Source organism: Lactuca sativa, chromosome 5 (genome assembly GCF_002870075.4).
Source record: "Lactuca sativa cultivar Salinas chromosome 5, Lsat_Salinas_v11, whole genome shotgun sequence".
In the NCBI taxonomy this organism is placed as follows: Eukaryota; Viridiplantae; Streptophyta; class Magnoliopsida; order Asterales; family Asteraceae; genus Lactuca; species Lactuca sativa.
In genome coordinates, this window is record NC_056627.2 from 180,817,004 (window position 1) to 180,842,908 (window position 25,905).

The 25,905-nt window shown below is 37.1% G+C and overlaps 2 protein-coding genes across 2 annotated transcripts; both read right to left on the reverse strand.

The window, feature by feature from the left end:
- Nucleotides 1-2,760: 2,760 nt before the first annotated feature.
- On the reverse strand, nucleotides 2,761-3,900 carry LOC111897626 (uncharacterized). The gene is made up of 2 exons (XM_023893590.1): nucleotides 3,466-3,900; nucleotides 2,761-3,366 (listed from the first exon to the last, which is right to left on the reverse strand). Exons 1-2 carry the CDS (start codon nucleotides 3,898-3,900, stop codon nucleotides 2,761-2,763), a joined length of 1,041 nt encoding a protein of 346 aa, XP_023749358.1.
- Nucleotides 3,901-4,554: 654 nt separating this feature from the next.
- LOC111897627 (protein FAR1-RELATED SEQUENCE 5-like) lies at nucleotides 4,555-6,231 on the reverse strand. Its single transcript, XM_023893591.2, has 5 exons — nucleotides 6,075-6,231; nucleotides 5,892-5,966; nucleotides 5,727-5,780; nucleotides 4,816-5,614; nucleotides 4,555-4,735 (listed from the first exon to the last, which is right to left on the reverse strand). Exons 1-5 carry the CDS (start codon nucleotides 6,229-6,231, stop codon nucleotides 4,555-4,557), a joined length of 1,266 nt encoding a protein of 421 aa, XP_023749359.2.
- Nucleotides 6,232-25,905: the final 19,674 nt, after the last annotated feature.

The following is a 25,905-nucleotide window of genomic DNA, read 5'->3' on the forward strand; positions in this document are numbered from 1 at the left end:
AGTGTGGTGTTGAATGAGTGGATCGAGAAAATGAATGAGCTTTTCAAGGAAGTTCATGAAGGGGCAAGTAACAAAAAAGTGCATGAGCCTGAATGCTTTAATGAGTTAAATAAGAATGATATAGGTGATGGCGGTGAAGGAAATAGTTCACCTGTTGGAGGATTGATACTTACTGAAGTTAATATAGAAAAAGAAGTCAATTATACTACACCTGTTGATACGAATTCTTTAACAATGACTCAGTTTCATCGACTTCCCGGGGTGAATGAGGAAATGATTAAGTTGTTGGATGAAACTAAGTTACAGGTGTATAGAAGGAAAAAGCTAATGTCAGGAATCAGTGGGGTTAATGTGGTAGGAAGAAATATAGGAGAAGCTGTTGATAATGCTGCAAAATATGATGATAATGACAAAAGGGAAAAACGTATTCCTAAAAAGGCAAAAATATTTCATTCGCCCTATATTGAAAGAATTGTTAAGGTTGGGAAAAATTGACTAAGGATGAAACAAGGATATGCAATTCAGTTTTTGCATCTAAAAGAGATGATGGGTTCGTGTATATATATATATATATATATATATATATATATATATATATATATATATATATATATATATATATATATATATATATATATCACCTATTATATTTCTATAATTTTGAATTGAATGTATTTAGATTGATTTTATACATAATTTTTGTCACATGGATGAGATTTGGGACATTGGAACAGGTCATTTGCTGCACCAGGGTTTTGCATATCAATTCAATCATAGAATGTTTTTGCATTCTAAAATAATTGATTGTTGGGCTGCGTTTTTCAATAAAATGGAGAACTACAAGGATGAATCATCGCTTTCGAGATTTTTCTTCGATACAACTATTGTGGTATGAATTTATTTTGTAAATTAATTTTAAATTCAAATTTTTTTGTAGAATAAATATTGTTGTTGATGTGGGTTTTTCAGACAGAAGAGATATTGAATGAGCTAAAGTCGGAAGATATGAAATGTAGGCTTTTTGCTACTCTATTGCGAATCTACACTAAGAAATTTGATGTGAAGCCAAGTTTTAGAGATGTTGAACTTGTAAGTTTATTTAATAAATGTAATATTTGTGGCATCAATTAATATTAAATTAACTTCTTCTTTTAATGTGTACAAGGTTTTCTTCCCAATAGTTGATGATGGGAAGTATTACTTACTCATCTTTGATCTGAGATCAAGTTTTTACTACATAGTAGATCATGTGAAGAGAACAGGAACTTTGGAAAGAAAGTATGGCATGATACCAAACCTGGTGGTAAGATAATCAATGAAATTATGATCAATAGTTTTTCATTGTAAGGAATATTATAAGACTATGTTTGATGTATTTGTTGTACTTAATGACAGAAAAAACTGTTTTGCAACTACTTGACAACACAACATCATCCAATGGCAAAAGCGTTAACTTTTAAGGCGGGACGGGTGATGAACATATCTTGGCAAGTCGAAAAAGCTGGAACAGAATGTGGAATATACCTCATGAGGCATATGGAAAGTTACATGGGGGAAAATGAAGGGCGTTGGGAGTGTGGTCTTACAGGTAAAATGTCTGCTGATGTGAGTGCTACAATTAAGTTAAAGACAAAATACATGGCAAGATTGTTGACAACTGATATCAATAAGTTCAAGACTATTATAGTTAAAGATTTTGAAGCCTTTCATAAGCTTGATATTTTGGAACAAGATATGCTTCTTCGAGAATCAGCTGAAAATAAGAAGGAAAAAAGAAAAACAAAGGGTCGTAGGTAAGAATTTGGAGTGGTAGTTAAGTTATTTTAAGATAAACTTTGACATGGCATGAGCTGAACTTTTTTTTGTGGTTGTTCAAAAATGTCTCTGCATTTTGGTAGAGTACTTTATAGTTTTTTAATTTTATATTACTTAGGTGTAGATGACGATTAGATCTTCAGTATATTGTACCCTTTTTGAAATTAAGTATGTGTGTACATGTATAACACATAAAAATCTAGAATCTAAAATTCTTTTGGAATGGTTATCTTTAGTAAATATGGAATCTTTTTTAGTATATTGTACCCTGTTTGGCTGGTTTATAGTTTTTTGATGCATATATAATAGTTTTATATTGTTATTATTCTATCAGAATATGTTATAGTTTTTTATTATCTGTTAATTGGATGTAGATGATAAACGTATATTTTTGGTTTCATGTACCCTTTTGGAAATTAAATATGTGTATGTAAATGTATAATTCGTAAAAGATAAAAAAATGTTATAAAGAATACTTGTATGTAAATTGGCTGCAGATGAAAAGTGTATGTTTATATATAAAATTCTTTTGGAATGAATAAGTTTACGTAATATATAGTCTTTTTGAAAGAGAATATGATATAATGAATCCTTGTATATAAACTGTAGACATTGTTTGTATACGATACTAAACAATAAAAAAAAAAAATTTGTTAAGATTAAAATCATTCTTAAAATGATTGAAAAAAGTTGTATATCTTGTTGTAATTAAGGAAAATAATGAATTTATACAATCGATGGAATGAATTTTTGTATTACGTTTTATGATTATTTTCAAGTAATAAGAAAAGATAAATATTGTTATATTGATTGACAATGTCATCGTCACTAGCAATCAATGTGAATACTTTATTAAACAACATAAAAGATAACATTGAATGTGAATTGACAAAATTAAAATGAAATGTCATTCTACTAAAACCAATAAAAAAACAAACAAGGAACTTATTTCTGGGCGTTCTTTTGAGGACAATTTCTTTTGTCAAGATGAACCATTTGTTCACATGTAGCACATTTTCTCTTAGGTTTCGAGCTTTCTTTCTCAATCATCTCTTTTGTAGATTTTAATCTTTTCCCACGACTACCGCAACCTTTGTTACGAATATATGTAGGATTCTGAATGTCATTAACATCAGATACTACATCAGGACCAACCACGCCTAGAAGCTTCTTGAACTGATCTGCTCTGGTCGGTAGATCATGATTTGGACAATCGTCTACGAATTTTTTTTTCAACTTATTCTGCTCGTCAAGGTATAACTTTAATTTAGCTACATCATGGCTCAAAAAAGACACACAACGATCAACAGTTGAAAAAATATCAACAGCAGTCATGTCGGAATTAGAATAGTCAAAATAACTATTGAAGCGTCTTTTCAGTAATTCTGTTGGAATAACATCCCTACGCCAACGTTTCAAAATGTACTTTTCAGGAATTTTTTCGATGCCATAAAACTTAAACATACAGAATATGTGTCTGCATAAGATCCCTACATGTTCAAAATGCATACAAGTACATTTGAATAAACCATCTTTGGTTGAGTGTGTGACCTGGAAAATATAAGATGATTAGTGAGAATGTTTAAGTTGTAAATTTTTAGTGTTTAAATGCAAATGATAAAATGACAATTAATGTGAAAAAAAAATTACCGTGTATTCAGTATCCCTTATAAGACAATCGTAATTGTATTCCTCATCTTTGTCATCAACATCGACATCATTTGTTTGCCTAATAGTTATGTTGTTTTTTCTCTCCAGAACAATAATTGTGTCAACACCGTTGGAAGATATCACATTCTTTTGGAAACAATTATCTTCAGCTCTTGATATCTCTTTCTGAACCTGATAAAAAATCTTGCGTGTATATACATTTGAAGCATGAGGTTCATTCGAATTACGAGTAATGAATTTAGGAAAAGTGGTGGCAGTATTAAAATCATTGAGAATTTGGTTATGTCGTTGTCGTTCCATGACTGATTTAAATGTCATCATAAACATGACAAGATAAGAACCGGTTAATGTGGTGGTTTGAAATGACCAATTACGACTTTCAAACAGCGATGTAGTTCGCATAACACCAGACATTGGAATGTGCTTGAAAAATTCGGGGATCCATGATTTTCACAAACCATACATGGTATTCATCCAACTGTTATCAGTAATTTTAAACTCCTCCAACATCAGAAGCCATACATTCTCGAATTCCTGTGGTTCCAACTTAGAATTCCAAATTATAGAGTGAAAACGCTTGCGAAATTTTTGATTGGTGGTTTCATCTTCAATTGATAAAATCTGTATAAATTGATTCTGTTAGAATATGATAACATGAAGGTAGAATATGAAAAAATAATAGTAGAATCATAAAAGAAAGTAAGAGTTAAAGTAATTGATTGTGTTAAAATCAATTGATTCTGTCAGAATATGAGAAATAGGAAGAAAAAGTAATTTTATAATTATAACAAAAATTAAGAGTTAAAATATTGATTCTGGTAGAATATGAGATAATGAAGGTAGATTATGAAAAAATCAATGAAGAATGATAAACAAAAATTAAGAGTTAAAGCAATTGATTATGTTAAAACAATTGATTATGTTAGAATATGAGAAAATAATTGTAGAATCATAACAAAAAAATAAAAATAATAGTCGTTTTATGCATACCTTATTTGGCAACTTCTTCGTTATATGCCACATACATAACCTATGATGTGCCAACGGGAAAACCTTATCTATAGCTTTTTACAAAGTTGGATCTTGGTCAGATAAAACCAATTGAGGTTGTTTTCTAAAAGCTTTCAAAAAAGCTCTAAGCAACCATTCATAAGAAACTCCATCTTCTTTACTTAAAAGTCCAGCACCAAATGTTACACATTTTTTGTGATTATCGATGCCAGTAAACGGAACAAAAACCGTATCATACCTATTTTAAAAATAAAATATTAGTTTACGTAACTGAAAATAATGAAATTCTTATTGAAAAGTATTAAGGGTTAGAAATACTTATTCATGCTGAATGTGCAATCGAGTGACACAACGTCTCCGAATGAATTGTAATTATACTTTGCTGTTTCGTCAGCCCAAAATAGAGCATTCAATCTCTTGTTCAACACTTTATACTCAAAAGTAAATGATGGGACATTTTTCTTCCTGTCATTCATCTTGTCAACAAGGAACTCCGCGTCCCTCCCGCCTATGTAACAATTAAGATTCCTCCTAACATTCTTGAAATCAGAAACCAATCCACCTCGAACCGAAGGACCAACCTGAAGAGCACTATACAGTCTATGTGCTTTTATAGGACCAATGTTTTGTTTTGACAAATTATGAATGAAAATTTCTTGGGAATAATCAAGTTTTCTTTTTGAACGAGATAAGTGCATATTGCCCTTGCTAAACAATTCATGATTATGTTGCTCGACAAAATCACTCACGACATATTTAAGAGCACTGGGAATTATTTCTAAAACAACTTTCGCTTTACAATTCCTCCTAAATAAATCTTTCCTTCTTTGAGTCTTTTTATGTTGAATGTCTAGAGTATCTACTTTACTAGTATTTGGATTACCTTCCCGATTGCACACAAGATGTCTATTTGTAATAATCCCATTTTTTGTTTTTTGGACTCTTCCAAGCCTGACATCAAAACCATATTCTAATGCATATTTTCTATACATTGTTTCTGCTTCACCATATGAATTAAATATTGATGAAACTTTTGGTTTGATGTCGTCTGAAACAATCGGAGTCCAATACAAGGTGCCACCAGGAGAAACATAATCATGAGTAACATGTTGTTGTCCTGCTTAAACATAGCAAATACAAAATTATTCTGAAAGAATTATATAAATATTATTTTGACACAATTTTATTTTTTCTGTAAAAATTACAATATCCTGAATTAAATTTAGTACCTTCACTGAAATCAATATTAAACTCTGTATCTTCATGAGTAACATGTGGTTGTCCTGCTTAAAATAACAAATACAAAATCATTCTGAAAGAATTATATAAATACTATTCTCAATGAATTTTATTTTTTCTGTAAAAACTTCAATATCTTGAATTGAATTTAGTACCTTCACTGAAATCAATATTAACCTCTATGTTTTCATCAACGAAGTGATTTTCGTCTTCTGCATTATTTGCGTCCTCTGTATGTTCATTAATGAAAATATTAACATTTAACATTAAACATGTTTGTTACAATATAGAATCTGAAATACAATGAAAAATTAAACAAAATATTAAAAAAAACTCACCTAAATTAGGATTAGTGCATTCTCCTATTTGAAATCCGCCATTATATAGTGTATCATTATCATGAAAATCGAAATCTTCAATTCCATCGTCATCATTATTAGCCAAATAATGTTCCTCATAAATATGATTACTCGCATCTGGTTCTTGATCTCCCATTGCTAAGAAATTCTGATAGTGTTTGTATATGCTTTGTAAGTTGAAGAACTAAAATATTATAAACTGTCATACAAACCGGATATGGATGAAAACTGATTCTATGCAAATTAAAAGCCTTGATATTAGGGATCATTGATAAAAATAAATGATTCCGATTTGATTTTTTTCAAAAACATGATAAAGAAAAAAATATTCAGAAGATATTATATTCACATTCCAAATATAAAAAATTCCAACAGTACATTGAATAAATTACTTAACAATATTATTATGTATTTTTTTTAAAAAGTTGCAGAATATTTTATTAACGACATAATTCTATTAGAATGGTATATCAATATGGATTCCAAAACTCTGCATGCTATCAGAATGAAATAATTCTGTCAGAATACCCTTGCAAATATGACTTATAAAACTTATCAATTTGTGTTAGCTCGGATCAATGCACACATTGAATATCATTCTGTTAGAATAATAAATAGATATAACTAACAAAAAATGTTTACAATTCCCAATTTTTAACATTATGTGTGTTGATTTTAAGAAACATCAAACAAATTGAATGAAATATAATGAACATTGTTTTTTGACATAATGTTGGAATGAAAACTATAATGCTTTGCTCTAGTATTCTGTTGGAATGATAAACTGTATGATCATATGAAACATAAATATAGCAGAAAACACGAACATCTTATTAGTTTTAATCATAATAATTAAAGAAAGACACATAGAATTCATCAAACGACAACTTTATTACACTGAACAAAAACTTAATAATACCATATAATTCATCAAAAACATACTTTTATTTTACTAAAATCAAACTAAATAATATCTAAAAACGACCAATTTGATGAATTTCTTGTAGATCTATGATTTCTTCAATCCAAAAGGACAGTTCCTTCTATCATGACCAACTCCAAAGCATATTTTACATCTTCTTTTTTTCTTCACAACTTCATTCACCGGATTCTTGGGATCATTTACATTACCCAAATCCGTCTCGGGATTTTGATCTTCATTATCCTGGAAGATTATCAGATTTCATACATATGTATATGTAAAACCAGTAAAAGGGTGTGTGGGGGACGTTTGAAACAATATCTTCATTATCGTATACAAATGTTGGTAAATATGTAGCAATACCTAGTTTTGATTTCCAGTACGAACATCCATCGAATGTGTAAAAAAAATTGATCAGCAGGTAATGGAATCGACAATTGTGATTTGTGTTTGTGGGGGGGGACGTTAGAATCAATTATATAGTGAAAATTAAATTAAAAATAACTAAATCAATCATAAATCATTGCCTAATATAAAGGGATAAGAATCAGACTAAATAAAGAATTAAAATGAAAGATTACATAATTACCCTCATGGATTAAATAAATTAATTAATAATTTGCTAAATGGTGATTGGTGCATCCATGCACACAATACTTGTTGAAAATATTTGATCCTAACTCTCTCTCTCTCTCTCTCTCTCTATATATATATATATATATATATATATATATATATATATAGAGAGAGAGAGAGAGAGAGAGAGAGAGACGAGTTAGTTTGCGAACCAAAAAAAGCTTGTGAACTTGCGAACTCATAATCAAATCATTATTTTTCAAAACCAAAAACATCAGTCTTCTCCAAATGGTGCGTCTAAGTCATATCTAGCTTTAAAAAAAGATTTGACAATTTTTTTTTTTTTCGAAATTTGCATGTATGCACAATCAACAGTCCACAGGACTGCTAATGAGCACAATCAACAGTTATATGGACTGCTGATGTGCACAATCAGCAACCATATGGACTGCTGAAAAACCCAAAAAAAAATCGTCAAATTTTGTTTTCATCCTAGATATGGCTTAGATGCATCATTTAGAAAAATAGGTGTTGAAAAATGATGAGCTAATTATGAGTTCGCAAGTTCTTACAAATCTTTTGGTTCTCAAAAGAACCTAGTTATATATATATATATATATATATATATATATATATATATATATATATATATATATATATATATATATATATATATATAAGGTTAGATTGTTTTGTTTTTGCTAAGTATTGTGTGCCTGTGTAAAGGATTCTAGGCCATTCATTTGTGGTAAATTAAGAAAGTGATTTTCTGTTTAAAATAAATAGAAAAATAATCAAATTAAAGGGATTTCATTAAGTGACCGGTCAAGGAAGGGTAGAATGGTACATTGTGTCGTCATTTAATTAGGAAACGGTGGATAAGTATGGAAGTGATCAATCGATAATCCTAAATATCTCGCATACTCACAAAATCAAAAACCCAATTCCTTCGGAGGTTGAAAAATATTCTGATTTCTTGTAATCAATCTTTAAAATCGGAAGATCCTTTGAAGGTTTTTCATATAAATATCGACACTTAACTGTAACGACCAAAAATTTCAACCAAATTAAAACATTTTAATTCATTCAAAAACCGTTATGATCATACATCTTGTTTTCAAAATAGTTTAAACATCAGAGTATTTTCCCCATAATCATACTACATAAAACATAAACATGAGGAGCGGTACAATCACGCCTTCACCTTGCCACGATCTCCTGAAGCACCTGAAACAATAAACCACAACTCTAAGCCCGAAAGCTTAGTGAGTTCCCCTAAAGTACTCATACACGCATAATTGTACGCGATACTTCGGGTCCAATCAACCTTCCGGTTGGAATACCCCCGACCCTCAACCATCAGGTTCGAATGCCTACATAACTCGAGCCCAATCATCCTACCGGGATGGAATACTCTCGGCCCACAACCATCGGGTTGGAATACCCCAGGCCCCTCAACCATCGGTTTGGAATGCCAACATACTACGAGTCCAATCATCCTACCTGGATGGAATACTCCTGATCCACAACCATCGGGTTGGAATGCCATTCTACACTAGCAGAAATGCACACATAACAGGCAAGCACATAACGCTCTATAGAACCAACACACTAGGTCCCTATCATCCTACCAGGATGGAATACCCTCTGCTACTGCTCAACATACATAACCCGCAGGTAACCTCCTATCAGCGTACATAAGGCAAGACCAACTACCGGTCTATAAATAATCACTACCCAACTACCAGGGCGCTGATCCAACAAACTAGTTGTCATACAACTATCCATTTCTCTAGAATACTAAGCTAACAAGGCATATCCTCATAACATTATCCTGTTTACCAGGATACTAGCAAGCATATCATCACATAACATAACAGGCTCTAACAACAATTTAAAGGGCCGGCCTTGGTGCCTTAGACCCTTGAGTACAGTGAAGGAAACTCACCTTGCAACTGTCAGAATCCTGCAACTCTCTGACTGCTGACTCGCCGGGAATCCCAACAATCATTGATGACATACTTGTATACTCTCGGAGTAAGGAGGAGCATAGTGATAATCTACGACGAGTCCTAGAAACCCTACGATTGGAGAAGTTATATGTGAAGTTCTCTAAGTTCGAATTCTGGATCCGAAGAGTTGAATTCTTAGGACACGTGATTAGCGAAGAAGGAATCCACGTGGACCCATCCAAGATTAAAGCTATTCAGAACTGGTCAGCACCGAAGACGCCTACAAAAATTCATCAATTTCTAGGCCTCGCTGGCTACTACCGCAGATTCATTCAGAACTTCTCTAGGATCGCGAAACCCCTTACCACATTGACCCAGAAAGGCATGACCTTAGACTGGGGAGAGAAAGATGAGAACGCATTACAGACCTTGAAACGAGCCTTATGCACCGCATCAATACTGTTCCTCCCCGAAGGGACAGAAGATTTTGTAGTATACTGCGATGCGTCTAATCAGGGGCTCGGTTGTGTCCTGATGCAAAGAGGTAAGGTCATCGCCTATTGTAGCACCTAGTTCCTGGTACGTACTCCTTGTAATTAATATTTCATAATTTATGCAATTTTGCCTTGGACTCGGTGAGTTGAAGGACCAACTCGCTGAGTAGAAGCGGGATGAGACGCGGGGTCTGAGCCTCGGACTCGGCGAGTCAGTTCCCGGACTCGGCAAGTAGGCCCTCTTTGGGCAAAAACCCTAACCCGGGTGTTTGCACCCTATTTAAGCACACTAACTCGGTCTCCCTTGTCCCTAACACTTCTAGGAGAGTTTTAGAGCAAAAACCTAGCCCCTTTTTGTCCTTGTGAGTGATTTTCGCCTTGTGAAGGAAGTTTGAAGCTCAAGAGAAGAAGAAGGAGGTGGAAGAGTGCAAGGAAGAGAATTAGATCTGATATCTACCCTGCAAGAGGCTTCCATTCAGGTAGAAAAGTTCCTACCTTGATCACTAGTTCATTAGATACCATTTTTGTCCCAAATTGGTGGTTTTCAAGCCCTAAAACACCATATTTCATGTGTTTGTGCTCTATGATCCGAAAGGACTTCAGATCTAGACCTTATGGACGTAGTAGAAGTATAAAGTCTTTGTGGTTGAAGTGATTGAGGTCCCTATTAAGTGTATGACCTCATAAAGAGCTTGGATTTGCCTTTTGGAGCTTATAGGGCCATGCATGCACGTAAAGTTTGCAACTTTACGTGATAAGCATGCCCTAGGAACATAGATCTATGGTTTAGAAGCGTTGCATGTATCAGATTTGGTCTGTATGGGAAATGGGTCGAAGGGACTCGGTGAGTCCCAAAGTGGAACTCGACGAGTTCTATGAAGATGGTCTTAGACTCGGCGAGTTGGATCAACAAATCGGCGAGTCCTATGAAGATTGCCTGGAACTCGACGAGTTGTTCTTCAAACTCATTGAGTCATATGAACTGTTACTGAATAAGAGGGGTTTAAGTGTTGAAGGTCCAACCCCTTGTATCTGCACGCGAAATTAGCAATTTAACGTGTAGCAATGGTCCCAGAAACCCAAATCCTCATAAAGGATGCTCTGATGAGGATTTAGAAGCGAGTAGGAGATCTGCTCGTGGGAACTCGGCGAGTCGGATCGCGGGTCGGTCCAATCGTCCCAAGTAGTGAGTTAAGGGTGACTCAGTGAGTGGGAAGAGGGACTTAACGAGTAGGATCGGGTTAGTAGGAGAGGGATTCGGCGAGTTTGTGCCATGACTCGGCGAGTCCAGTCAATTGGAAGTTGACTTTGACCAGGGAGTTGACCTTGGACCAGGGGTGGGTTGGTCATTGACCTAAGGGTATTTATGAGTGTCTAATCTATGTTCATGATTTATAGCCGGAGGATTACCGGTTCAGCAGTCAGGCGCTTAGCAAGCTGACTTTCAGCAGCTACTTTCGAGCTGAGTTACCTTCCAGTAGCGGTGGGTCTACGGCAACAATGCCGGACCACCAGTAGGAGTTGTATGATTAGATGGTTGTCTCTGTGATATTCATCTAGGGTTGCTACTACCTACGATTTGCTACTACCCCAGATTACCGGTCGATAGGGCCGAAGGGGCAGTCATGACCAGCCATGCTGGATAGATTATGTGATATGTGATATGTGGTAGTAGTAGGGGGTGAAATAGTCCCCAGTATCCGGTCGAGAGGACCGAATGGGAGGCCAACACCCAAATATGCTAGTCAGTATCCGGTCGAGAGGACCAAAGGGGTAGGTGGGGCACCCAGATATGCCTGACAATATATGTACGTTATGTGGTTATATGGTATGTGGTATAGTGGGGGAACTCACTAAGCTTCGTGCTTACGGTTTTCAGTTGTTGTTTCAGGTACCTCTTCAACCAAGGGGAAGGAGCTAGCGCGGTAGCGGCATATCACACACACGCTCTTTGTTTTCCTCACTATGAGACATTCTGGGATTTGTACTCTGACATTATTATGTTTTACGTTTTGGTTTACAGACACGAGACATGTTTTTATTAAATGATATGGTCGAATGATATTTTGTTACAAACGTTTTGCAAATCACTTAATTAAAAATGAAATTTTTGGCCTGTATTTTTGAGATGTTACACCTATGCCTCGAGACAGCTGAAGACACATGAAGTTAACTACACCACGCATGACCTCGAATTAGGAGCGGTTGTATTCGCTCTAAAGATCTGGAGACACTACCTGTATGGTACGAAGAGCACGATATACACTGACCACAAAAGCCTCCAACACATATGTAACGCCCGCGTTTCCAGGCTAGGCATTTTCGTTGATGTAATAGTCTAGGTTAACCTTTGTAACCCGTTTTGAAATAATAGAAGTATATTATTTGAGTATTATGTGTTTTGTGATTAATTGCTTAATTATGTGATTCGATTAATTAAGAATAAAATGAGCGTCAAATTTTCAGTGTAAAATAAACTTGATATCTTTGGATAATGTTGTAGTAGTTGAAACGAGGTTTCCGAATATATAAAGAACGCCCAAATCTGACTTCGTATGAGGAAGTTATGATTTTCTGAAGTTTCGACTTAGCGGTATGCAGCCCGAATACTCGCTTTGAGATCGAGCGGTTTTTAGTCGAATCAATCTAAACGAGAATCGAAGATCTCGTTGTTGGTATCGAAGCGATGAAAAGTTAGGCGGGAACGGACGTCAAACGAAGAAGTTATGAATTTATAACGAAGTTTTTCTGTCCCGGCCTACTAAAAATAATTAATAAAAAATAAAGTCAAAATTAGCCGACAGAGTCTAAAGGAAAGTTGTAGAGCGTAGTCTCACCTACTCGTGGATATAAAGAACGTCAAAAATGGAGTTCGTATGAAGGAGATATGAATTTCCGAAGTTTATTAAATAATTTGTATTTAAATTTAACCTTTAATTCGGATGTATATCCGAAGGAGTCACCGATCTGATCCGAAGTACGCCCAGCGTACAGCGAAGCATGACACGCCTCGCACTTGAGTTCTTCGGATGACGCATGCCATGACGATTCGGATGCGTACGCCCCGCGTACTGCTGTACGCCCAGCGTACACCGAGGCTCCAGCCTCCTATAAATAGGATGCGAGGGCAGCTGGCTCATTTGCTCTTTTTCTCTCTTCTCTCTCCCGTTTTGCATCGTTTTGCGTGCCAGAAGTACCCTGAAGCCCCGGTATTATTCCCGAGCCCCGAAGCAAGTCCCGAAGCCCCGAAGATCCCGAGAAGTGCGATTCCCGAGCCAAAGCTCTACCCGCGAGGAGTCCAGTTTTTGTGAAGATCTTCCAGATCTGCCAAAGGAATACTACTTCTATAAGCCGTAGTGTTGTCCGATCATCTTCTGATCGTGTGAGTGTATACTACCTTTCATAAACACGATAATAATACAAGTATGGTTTGAGTGTATTAAGTATATTGTTGTTTATATGCGTGAGTGTGTGGTTACTTTCTTCTAAACGCATAATTATAAAGTATTTTATACGAAATACGTGTTATGTGTATATTTTGTGTTATATGTGTGAATGTATATTCACTATCTTCTATCTCATGGATCTGATTTGTTTTCTATGAAATACGTGTTATGTGTGTGTGCCTCATCTGTTATGTGGAATATGTATTGATTAAAGCATGCTATACAGGTTTTTAAACTATGTATAAAAATGTATATTTTTATCTAATAATATGTTGGGTAGAACATGGGTAGATAGTTGGTGTGTAATAAACAGATGAGAGGCCTCGTTGTTGTTTTGATTCAGTCATCTAGCAGAGTTTAGATGACGACCACAGACTTTTCTAGACAGTCATGTGGAACACTAGCAGGCTCGCCACCTGTAGGTGTTAATGAACTTGGGTGTTCATTCGCTATACTCCATCCCCCTCATGGTTGCCTTATTTGACTTATACTGCTGAGGAACCCCCGAAGCATGTGTTGTCGCCCCGATGAAATATTCTTAGACTAGGTCCCTTATGTCAGTTGTCTTAGGGATGTAAAGTGAGAATAACGGGAATGGGTAATTGGGTTATTGTTGGTTGGTGGAATTAAATATAATTATTTATTGTGGGTTGAAAACCCTATATGCTCACCAGGCTCCCAAGCCTGACCCACTCAGTTTTATTTGTATTACAGGAAGTGGCGCAAGGGCATAAGATGGATGAACCATCAAGTTGTTTTGTTTACAAGTCTGTATATGTATATATTTGTTGAATGACTTGTAATGTTAACATTTATGCTTTATGGTCTGTATCGGAACATGACATCCCGAGTTTTGATTATATAATGAAAATACATTTCTTTTATGAAATGCTTTGGTAAACATTGTTTTATTACGTTTTATTTTTGGGAACAAATTTCGCAACTCTTTCAAATCAAAAGGATTTACTCTGAAATTATTTTAAAAGCATAAATGAAAATCGGTCTTTTCTGGCCGAGATTTTGGGGATGTCACAACATATTGAACCAGAAGGAGCTCAATATGAGACAACGACGAAGGATCGAGCTACTCAATGATTACGACAGCGAGATTCGTTATCACCCGGGAAAAGCCAATGTAGTAGCAAACGCCCTAAGTCGAAAGGAATATTATGTTTGAAGAGTCAAGTCATTAACAATAACTATCCATTCGCATCTATCCGCACAGATTAAGGAGGCTCAGCTCGAAGCTTTGAAACCTGAGAATGTGGCGGGAGAATCCCTATGTGGAATGGATAAGAACTTGGAGGTCAAGGGTGACGGGGCCTTATATCTCATGGACCGAATTTGGACACCGCAACACGGTGGCTTCAGAGACTTGGTCATGAAGGAAGCCCACAACACTCGGTATTCTGTGAACCCAGGTTCAAATAAGATGTATCTGGACCTTAAAAAGTCTTATTGGTGGCCTAACATGAAAGCAGAGATTGCAACCTTCGTGAGTAAATGCCTTACTTGCGCCAAGGTCAAGGTCGAATACCAGAAGCCATCAGGGTTACTACAGCAACCGGAGATACCTGAATGGAAGTGGGAGCGGATCACTATGGATTTCATAACCAAGCTACCCAAGACAACAGGTGGGCTTGATACCATATGGGTCATCGTCGACAGATTGACCAACTCCGCGCACTTCCTACCCATCAAAGAAACATATAGGATGGAGAAACTCACAAGCACATACATTAAGGAGATCGTACGACTGCATGGTGTCCCTATATCTATAATCTCTGATAGAGATAGTAGGTTCACTTCGAGATTTTGGCAATCACTACAAAACTCCTTACGGACGAGGTTGGACATGAGTACAGTCTACCACCCGCATACCGACATACAAAGTGAGAGGACTATCCAAACCTTGGAAGATATGTTGCGATCCTGTGTGATCGACTTTGGTAAGGCATGGGATACCCACTTAACCCTTGTCGAGTTTTCCTACAATAACAGTTATCACACAAGCATCAAGGCAACTCCGTTCGAAGCCCTCTACGGCCGGAAGTGCAGATCCCCTCTGTGCTGGGCTGAGGTGGGTGACACTCAGTTAGCTAAGGGACGAGTTCCTGACAACGCTCTCACAGGTCCGGAAATCATTCGAGAAACGATCGAGAAGATCGTACAGATTCGCGAGCGATTAAAAGTCGCTAGAGATCGACAGAAAAGCTACGCATACAAACGAAGAAAACCTTTGGAATTCCAGGTGGGAGACCAAGTCCTTTTGAAAGTCTCACCCTGTAAAGGCACGATACGCTTTGGAAAGCGTGGAAAGCTGAATCCAAAGTACATAGGGCCTTTCGAGATTCTCGCCAGAATCGGCCCCGTAGCTTACAAACTCAATCTACCCCGCGAACTCAGTAACATACACCCTACCTTCCACGTCTCGAACTTGAAAAAGTGCCTATCCAACGAGACTCTCATAATTCCACTAGATGAGATCGAGATCAACAAGAGCCTCAACTTCGTGGAAGAACCTGTGGAGATTATGGACCGAGAGGTCAAACGAACGAAACAAAGTCGCATCCCAATAGTGAAGGTTCGTTGGAACGCCAAGCGAGGACCGGAGTTCACTTGGGAGCGCGAGGAGCAAATGAAACTTAAATATCCTCATCTCTTTGCTTAGTTGTGTTGTAATAACTTAGCTACTTGAATTCTAAATTTCGGGACGAAATTTCCTCTAACGGGGGGATGATGTGACAACCTGAAATTTATTCCGTCGCTGTAACCCATTTCCGTTAATAAATTTGTATTTTATTGAAATTTTCGTTAATATTTGGGTTAGACAAATCAATTAATGTTTTAGTTTATTTTATCAGGGTAGAAATGAAATAAATAAAAACACGTGAAACACCCTCGAATTCATTTGGAAAAGTTTTAGTTTACGACCATTTAATCGGGTACGACCATAAACTCCGTTTAACGTCGGTATTGGGTGGATCCCCACCTGGCCACAAACTCAAACCCTATATAAGGGTTGAGTGGTCACCATTGGAGATTTTCCCACTCCTTAAGCTCTCTCTCTCTATACTCTCTCTCTCTACAACTCGGGTTTTGATCAAAAAACACCTCGTTCAAGATCCAAAATCGTAAGTAGTCCTTCCTAGCTTGTTGTGTAGCTTAGTATCCATGCAAATTCGTGATTAAATCACCCAAATACCTCAAAATCATGTGTTTACGGTTGAGGAACACCCTCAAAACCGTAAACACCCATAAGTGGGTTTTTGAAGCCCCAAAACCCCTCCAAAACCCTTCTAGTGCTTAGCTATGACTTAGGGACTTACATGAATGAGCATAGAACCTCAAAAACTTGTCATAAGAGGGGTAAACATGAGTTTACGGCCCATGAACATTCATGGACCGTAAACCCCTTTTCATAGACTGTAAACACCTTTTTAAGGTGTTAAATTGCCCTTAAACACCTCCTATGACTTGGATTAATGTCTAGAACCAACCACCATCGAAGTAGGGACCTTAAACATCAAAGAAACCAAGTCCTTATAGAGTTTACAGCCGTAAACCCCCAAGGAATTGGTCCTTTGGCCGTAAACTCCCTAAAGGGGTCAAATGGTGCCCTAATTTCCCTCTATGGCTTGTGTAAATGACTAGCAACTTGTATGCTTAACCTAGAACCACCAAAGCATGAAATAAAGAGGCTAATATGAGTTTACGGCTGTAAACTCTATGTTTATAGCCGTGAACTCCCCCTAAGATCCATATGGAGCCCTAGTCATTTCCTAAGCCCTTGAATCAACCTTAGAACCTTCCCTTGTGCAATATAAGACCATTGAACACCCAAAAACACCCCACCCATGAGTTTAAGGCCGTAAAATCATGGGGGATATGGTCTTTGGGCCGTAAACACCCCTAAGGGTTTACTCTTGAAGATTAAACTCCTTATCGAGGTCATACACTCCTTAGATGCAACCCGTATCCCTTCCAACATTTGAGATAAGGTGTTTTTGCGCATCGGAGTGTATTAACTTACTTAATTAGTGGTTCATTGAATAATTAGATACAATTATGTATCAGTTCATGTTACATAGGACCCTCGCTTGTGTTCAAGCCCTAAATCGACACCTAGAGTCCTACACGGCACATCCTCGCCTGGTGAGTTCATACCCCTTAATTAACCTTTCAAATATTTTTAAATGCTTTTATGGGGGGATACAAGTTGAATCCAACAATTTATAGTATTAATCACATGTGATTTGAAACTTACAATCATAAAAGATTTCTATAGTTTTAACCGTTTTGCCATCAAAACTGCTTCCAATATTATCAAACTCATTTTCATGTTAATTTGTTATAAAAACTATTTTCAAACTCTTTCCAAAAACTTCTTATGTTTCTAAAATATATCCACACCAGTATATTTATATAAGTAAGACTTGAAGGACTTAGGACTGATAGCTCACCTTATTTCCTGTTCTTGTTTGATTGGGGTCTTAGGGTATATTGTTATCTGTCCGACTGTCGTTGAATTCTTAGTTATATATTGCATGTATTTGTGTTGGATATGAATACCTTCAATCAGTTCAATACTTTGGGTATCCAAGAAAGACTGCAACATGCTAGTTAACTATAATAGGTATAGTTAAGGTTTACCACTCTTCACTACCATTACCATGATACTTACCACGGTTAGTACTATTATGAGTCTCTACATGTTAAGTACTATACAAGAAGAATAATATATACTATACAAAAGAACCCTAAATACATTATACCGAGAAGCACACTATACACTAATACAAGAGAACATACTAAAACAGAATGTGATACACTATTCCTCTATACGGCACTTTACTGCGCCTTCACCGTGTAACCTTAGTCTCCTGGAGGGAGAGCGGGCTCTTCGTGTATAGATCTATATAGGGCGGACACTCTCACATCCCGACTGCTAGCTACAATCCGAGCCTACTAGGCCCAGGGATGATAAACTGCTACCACACTACGTATAACCTGGAGGTCATGATACATTCGATCGTCTATCCGCATGGTTACATAAAGATTCACATTCGGATCCCTAAATTAACAAATTATGAATTAAAGGTAAAGTAGACTTCCCGAGGTGTATTAAATACATATCACTACCAAGAGTCTGCGGTTATTTACCATTCAGTCGGCAGTAACACTGCTGGAATCATACATTATTTTCCCATTTACTTTGTTCAAATGAAGTCCAAACTATATTTTTATAATTGAGAGTCAAATTGGGAAATCTTATACATACTCAAAGGGTCAAACCTACAAATAACCAAGTCTTGGCAGAAGACTACTTTTATTAGAAAATATAGGATTTTCTAGAGATTCACACTATTTTCAAACTGATACCTCAAAAGGGCTCCATAAGATGATGCCTTTCCATATCTACGAGCTCCAGCCATCCCACTCCTTCTTTGACAACTTATTCTTTCTTCTTCTAGGCTCTCATTTGCCAAACCAAGCTCTCCAAGGTCAAATATCCACAACAATGGAAGAAGAACGACTACTTAGGGTTTCTGAGGGTAAGAGGGAAAATATGGAGGTTGGGGTTGGAACCATAATGTTCCTTATATAGTGGTTGGCCCTAAAATTAGGGTTTCTGGACACTGGACGTACGTTGGGCGTAATTCCAGTACGTTGGGCGTACGTCGAGGGACCCCGCGTTTCATTAACTCCATTACGCTGGGCGTAACCCAGCCTTACGCTGGGCATACCCACGTGTGTCCCATGCATGCATGGCCTTACTTTGTCAACTTTTTCCATCAAGTGTCATAAGTGACAATATCTTCAAAGTGCCATAGCTCCCTTATTCTAAGTCCGTTTCCGACAAACTTTATATCCACGAAAAGGTGGCGAGAAGCCCTACGCTTCTAGCAACACACCCCGACCCGAAACCTTCTCGAATAAAACCCATTGCCCATAAAAGACCGAAACTCCCTTACTCTTTGATCTCGGGGAACCATAAATAACTACTCTTAGAACGGGGCGTTACATTAACCCTAGAAGACGGAATCGACATTTGGGGGCTTCTGTGAACGGTATTCGATAAGAATAAGGAGTACACAATCCACTTCGTTCAAGTTAAAGTTCAAGAACACATCAGAAATGGCCTTGAATCTTGAAGATGGCGATGATGATTTCGTTGTCGAACCTGAATGTAACAATTTTTTTGTGTTATATGATGGTTATTCAGTTCTATGTGTATGATTTATGGTTTGGAAGAAGAATTTTTCATTTTTTTCCAGTATCGTAAGAAAAATTATTCTTCATTACAATATGCTTTGAAATTATTGTCCCTTCTGCCAAAATGTTCTATCCATATAAACTTAAAGATTTTTGTTATTCTCCTAGAATTATTTTTGTTGTTTTCTTAGCTAAAATTGTAATTAAAAGTTATATAAATAAGTAGTTAATTAGCAAGGTATAAATATTTTATATTCTAATGGAATCAAAGGTTGTACATGATTATTGACTTAAACTGAAACATTCAGAGTTGTTAGATATTGATGAAGTTGATATGTGTAAAATTCAAGAAGAATAGAATGATGTATATGAGTGTGACTATCCACATTGATAGTGGATTATATGTCTTGAATTAAAATGTATATGAGTCTGGTAGAATTGAAATTTAAATGCATATGATTCTGGTAGAATAGTAATTTGTAGACTATTTTAGTAGAATAGAATATAAGTATTTCAATATGTAGTGGGTTATGTTTCAAAATGAAATTTATGAAGTTTTTTTGTAGATTTTTATATATATATTTTGTTAGAATTGCATATATTCTAATAATATGTTTTTTTGTATTCTGTTTGAATGGGAAATGTGTGTATGTTGATTGTGTTATTAATTGTTATTCTGTTAGAATATAAGGAATATCTTATATTTTAAAACATTAATATCTAATTTTTTATACTAACCCTTATAATTTGTATGTAATATCATCTGATAGAGTTTAAAGAGTGTGTTTTTTTTGTTAATGTGTCCTTTTTTTCTGTTATCATTGAAACAAGTTGTATAATATGTGTAGTATTTGTTATGTAAATGTTATTAAGATATTAGTATGAGTTAAAATCAAACATGTACAAGTATTCTATACTATTCTAGAAGAATACGAATATGTGTATGAATATAAGTATTTTAATGTGAATTGTGTTCTGTTTCAATCCTAAAGCTTATGATGTTTTTGTAGTTTATTGAAGACAATTCTAGTAGAATACGAATATATGTATGATTATAAGTTACTGAAGTAAATTGTTATTCTGTTAGAATATAAGGAATATCTTATATTTTAAAACATTAATATCTAATATCTTATACTAAACATTATATTATTTATTGTGTGTTATAGCAGAACAAGTATGTAACACCCCGAGATCCAGGTACATTTATTTCACCCTTATTCTTTGTCATTTGGGCATGATTGGTCCTTGAGTGGAGGAAACCTTGCAAGTGAGTACGCTGGGCGTACCATAGGGGTACGTTGCGCGTACTCATGCGCTTATTTTGGACGCGGAGTCGCTAGGTACGCTGGGCGTACCCATAGTTACGCCAGGCGTACCCGGCCCAGATGCAAAAACCCTAATAAGACTTGTGCACTATTTAAAGGATGCTATGGCTCATTTCTTAGCCTCCATATCAGTGAGTAAACCTTAAGAGAGAGCCTTCCATCGTCCTTAGAGAGTGTGTGTGTTCTTGGAGCTAATAGTGCCTTGGTGTGTTATTGAAAAAGGAAGAAAGGAGCTTGTGGAGACTAAAAGCTTGAAGTGTAAGCTTGGATCTGAGATCTACAGAGAAAGAAGCTGCATTTAGAGGTATAAAGTTCAAAACTTTCCTCTTCTCTTTGGTTGTGGTTGCATGTGCCATTTCAAGGGTTAAAAACCCCAAAGGTGGAGACTTTATGAGTATAAGGTGCTCCATTGTCCAAGATCTGTTGTAACATCCTGATTTCCCAGGTATATTATTTTATTTAATTATTTTGGAGTTTGTGGAGGAACTCGGTGAGTTGGAGCCAAGACTCGCCGAGTAGGGTCGCGGATGTTCATCCGGGTTCACGTCCGGACTCGGCGAGTCCATTAGTGGACTCAGCGAGTCCACGTTGTTTAGTGAAACCCTAATCCCCCGGGTTTGGAGCCTATTTAAGGGCACTTATAGCCTCCCATTGCGATTACCAGTCCCTTGAGAGAACCCTAAGTGAGCCAAATCGTTGTGAGGGAGAAGAAGTCACTTTTTGATCCTTGTACCTTTGGTTTAGTAGGAAGAAGGTGACAAGAGCAAAGAGGAGGTGAGATTCAAGCAGTTCTAGAGTTCAGAGACTTCATTTTGAGGTAATAGTTCGAACCTACTTTAGTTTTGGTGTTGATCTTTAGAGTTAGGGTTTTCTAACCCCTTTGGAGAGTGATTATGTGGAGCAAATGGTCCCTCTTCGAGTTTGTGCCATGGATCTGGACTCAAAGAGGTCCAGAGACCTTAACCCTTGGAGCTTTATGGATCAGTTTGGGGTTATTGGACTTAGGTTGCCATTTTTGGGACTAAATCTCCTTTTGATGCCTTGTTGTGGTTATACAAGCATCAAGTTTCGAACTTTACGTGACATTCATGCTTGGGGAGGCCAGATCTATGGTTTGGGGAAACAGATCTGACCTCAGGAGGTCAGTAGAGTTTGTGCATGACATGAACTCGCCGAGTTGTTCTTGAGACTCGGCGAGTAGGGTTAGGGTTTCACGTAAATTGTTCAGTGAGTAGACTTGCCGAGTTGGGGGATGACTCAATGAGTCAAGAGGGAGTTAGAGGACTGGAGTTCAAGGTCGTACTCGCCGAGTTGTTCTTGAGACTCGGTGAGTTGAGTCGGGCTGGCCCCGCGATTCATGACTGGTATGACTCGTCAAGCATAGGGAGGGACTCGGCGTGTCAAGCGGGACAAAGAGTTAGAGGACATGTGTGAACTCGCCGAGTCACCAGGGTGCACTCGGCGAGTAGGGTCAAAATGTGACTATTGACTTTTGTTGACTTTTAGGGTTGGTCATCAATGGAGTCCTTGTAACAAGAGGGGGGTAAAATAGTCTTTTACCCTTCTGAGGGTGTCAATGGCAGGCTGAGTCTAGTCTCGACAGTTATATTTATAAGAGTATTTATTTATGTGAATAGGCGGAGGCTAGGCAATATTTTCCATCGAGTCAGAGATTTACCGAGACGCCTGAGGTGAGTCTTCTCACTATACTTTACCTAGTGTGGTAACAGAGTTATGTGACAGAGTACTATAGAGTTATATGCCAGTGAATTTGCATGTTATTTATGTGTTGTGATTTATTGTGATATATGATATGCATGATTCAGAGTTACAGAGTTGGGACTTTCGGGTCCCTAGAGTTAGGGCCAGAGGGCCCACAGAGAGTTTGGGCTGGAAGGCCCCACTGAGACACGATGACCAGAGGGTCGACAAAGTTTCAGCCTCGAGTGGCTAGTATGTGTTAGAGTGGTATTTTGGGGAACTCACTAAGCTTATGCTTACAGTGTTACGTGTTATGTGTTTCAGGTACCAATGATGACCGCGGGAAGGCGCCAGCTTGATTCGTACACACACATGGGATTTTATGTATTTTGATCTTGGGAGATATTTTGTGAAACAAAAATATGATACTATGACATTTTATGAATGCATGAGTTTGTAAAAATGTGTTTGAAAATGCGAAAACTCGTTTTAATTTTTACGGTGTTACAAGTTGGTATCAGAGCCTTGGTTTGAGGGATTCGGGTGCACCTTCAGGTGTATCTGAACTCAAACCGAGGATTTGAGGAAATTTTGGATAATAAAATAAGTTTTCAAAAGAAGAACTTACGAGACAAACAGAGTAGAGTCGTGTGTACGAACAGCCAGCGCCCGAACGGTGATTTCCCAAAATACCATTATTATAAGTGTTATAAGATATGATGTGATATGTTATATGATGAGCTATGCTATGCATGCTAGAGTAGACTAGGTATTCTTATTAGGACTAGAGTGGCCTGATATGTGATGCCTGAGTCTAGGAGTCTTGCTGCTAGGAATACTTCAGAGTGTTTACGTAGCAGCGAGGAGGTTGTGAGAGATCTGCTAGCGAGTATCATATGATTAGAGAGAGTAGAGTACTTGTGATTTGGGACTCTGGGAGGAGGACTTGGGGTGGATGCTGATGCGGTGTGGACGGTAGTATTGGGCCCGTACTACTGAAGACACCGGGTCAGTGCACTGATGTGTGTAAAACCAACTAGTTTTAATCCTACTAACTTAGACACAAAATAAACACACGAAAGGCAGTGTACCTATCGATTAGTAATATAGTTCAAGCAAGTAGGGTATCGAACACAGGGAACGGTAAACAATTCAAATAAATGCTAATATTATCTAAATAAAACAAGTAATAGAAAGGGGGTTTCTCTAGTTTTTCAAGACTAGAAACTTAAACAATCATCTAAAACTTAAACTAAGAAACTAAGAACTAGATAAACAAAGATTCAACTAAATTCAATAACGAAGGGAACTTCTGTTTAGTTCAACTCAATTGATCCTATGGTTGATATTATGGTAATAGTGCAATGGATTAATTCTTTTATTGGCTACTGATTCAAGTGATTAGATTCACGTTCGTTGCACTAATCCTTAGAGAACAAACTAACTCAAACAGTGGCTAGTTGTCTAATTTAATTCAATTCACTAGGTTATTTATTCGGGTTAATTTAGACTTGTAATGGTTAACTAATTTGGTCCTTTAATTAACCTCTTGTTGATGGTCATCACACAAGCTCACACATGAATTTACCTATTTTTCTTATTAATTATAGTTTCATGTTCATCAATCCTAGACATATGATAAAGTGGTCACATCAACATATGAGGTTAACAACTAAGAGATGTTCATGCAGCTCAATTATCTTCCTATTAACAAAAAAATAGTTATCATTCACACATAAGGTTCTTTAACAAGCTAAAATCAACAAAATCACCAATATTAAATCAATCCTACCATAAATCAAACCATAATCACAAAATCATCTATCCTAAACAGAAGTTATGAGTTTTAGCTCATGATTACAACAGAAACAAGCTCAAAAACAAAACCAATTGGTAAAAACATAGTTCAAACAAGAGATTAGGTAAAGAGTAAACTTGATTTTTCCTTGATTCTCCTTAAAATTGAATGTAGGGTTGATTCCCTTGCTTCCCACGCTCCAGCAGCACCTTTAGTCGACAATTGGCCTCCAAGGGTTCATCTATCTCCTCTGGTATCGATCTGAAAGTCCCTTTATATAGATTTTCACAAAAAAGGGCTACTCAGTGAGTCCAGTGACCTACTCGGCGAGTCCTTCACTTAAAACCCGTGTACGGCAAGTCAGCGCGTCCAGAATCGCGAAACTTCTGACCAACTCGGCGAGTTGATGGCCTACTCGCCGAGTCCGTTTGGAATCAGCATTTTCTTAAAACATGAAAGTCGTCCAAAATTGTGTCTAGTTTTCAGAACATTTTGAATCTCGTCAATCGGAGTTACAGTTCATGAGATATGGCCAAAACACTTACGAGGGGTCAAGCTGTCCAGCAACATCCTTCTTTCTTCAAAATCCAAGATCCAAGCTTCCAATCGCTATTTCCGCTTCCTTTTCCATCCGAGCATGTAATTGTTGCTGAAAAATGAAATTATAAACTAATTAAGCACCTTTTTTCATTAAATGAGATAAAATCAACATAAAGTATTAAGATAATGCATGAATTTTATGACTAAATAAGCCCATATCATGCACAGTCCAAGTAAGAATCCTTGGAGTACCAAGGGACAAGTAGGGTGGGGTATTCGAGTGTGAGCATACTTGATCGAGTCCCTGATATTTATTCTTGTGTTGTATTTCAGAGAGAGGGAGATCATGGTTGGGACGCGCCACACACCAGGGACCAGCGGTACGAGTGATGAGGAGATCCGTAGGATCATCCAGGAAGAGGTGGCTGCGGCCATCAGGGCAGAGATACCAGAGATGTTCAGGTCTATCAAGACCACGCTGATAGAAACATTTGATGAGAAGTACGCTACTGTTTCTGAGGCTGCTGTTGCTGCGGCCACTGTAGCTATAGCTACGACTAGGTCGCAGGGTGGTGATGCGTTGCTGTTCCGAGAGTTCAGCAACACAAAACCACCGGAGTTTGACGGGACCCAGGACTCGATTGCGGCGATGAGATGGATTTCAGACATAGAGGGGTGTTTCTTTACTTGCTCATCTCCAGAGCATTTGAGAGTTCGGTTCGCGCTGAACCAGCTTCGCTTGGGAGCGAAGGATTGGTGGAAGTTTGTGACGGCGCACTATACGCCTGCTGAGCTTGCCACAGTGACTTGGGAGAGGTTCACTGCTATGTTCTAAGA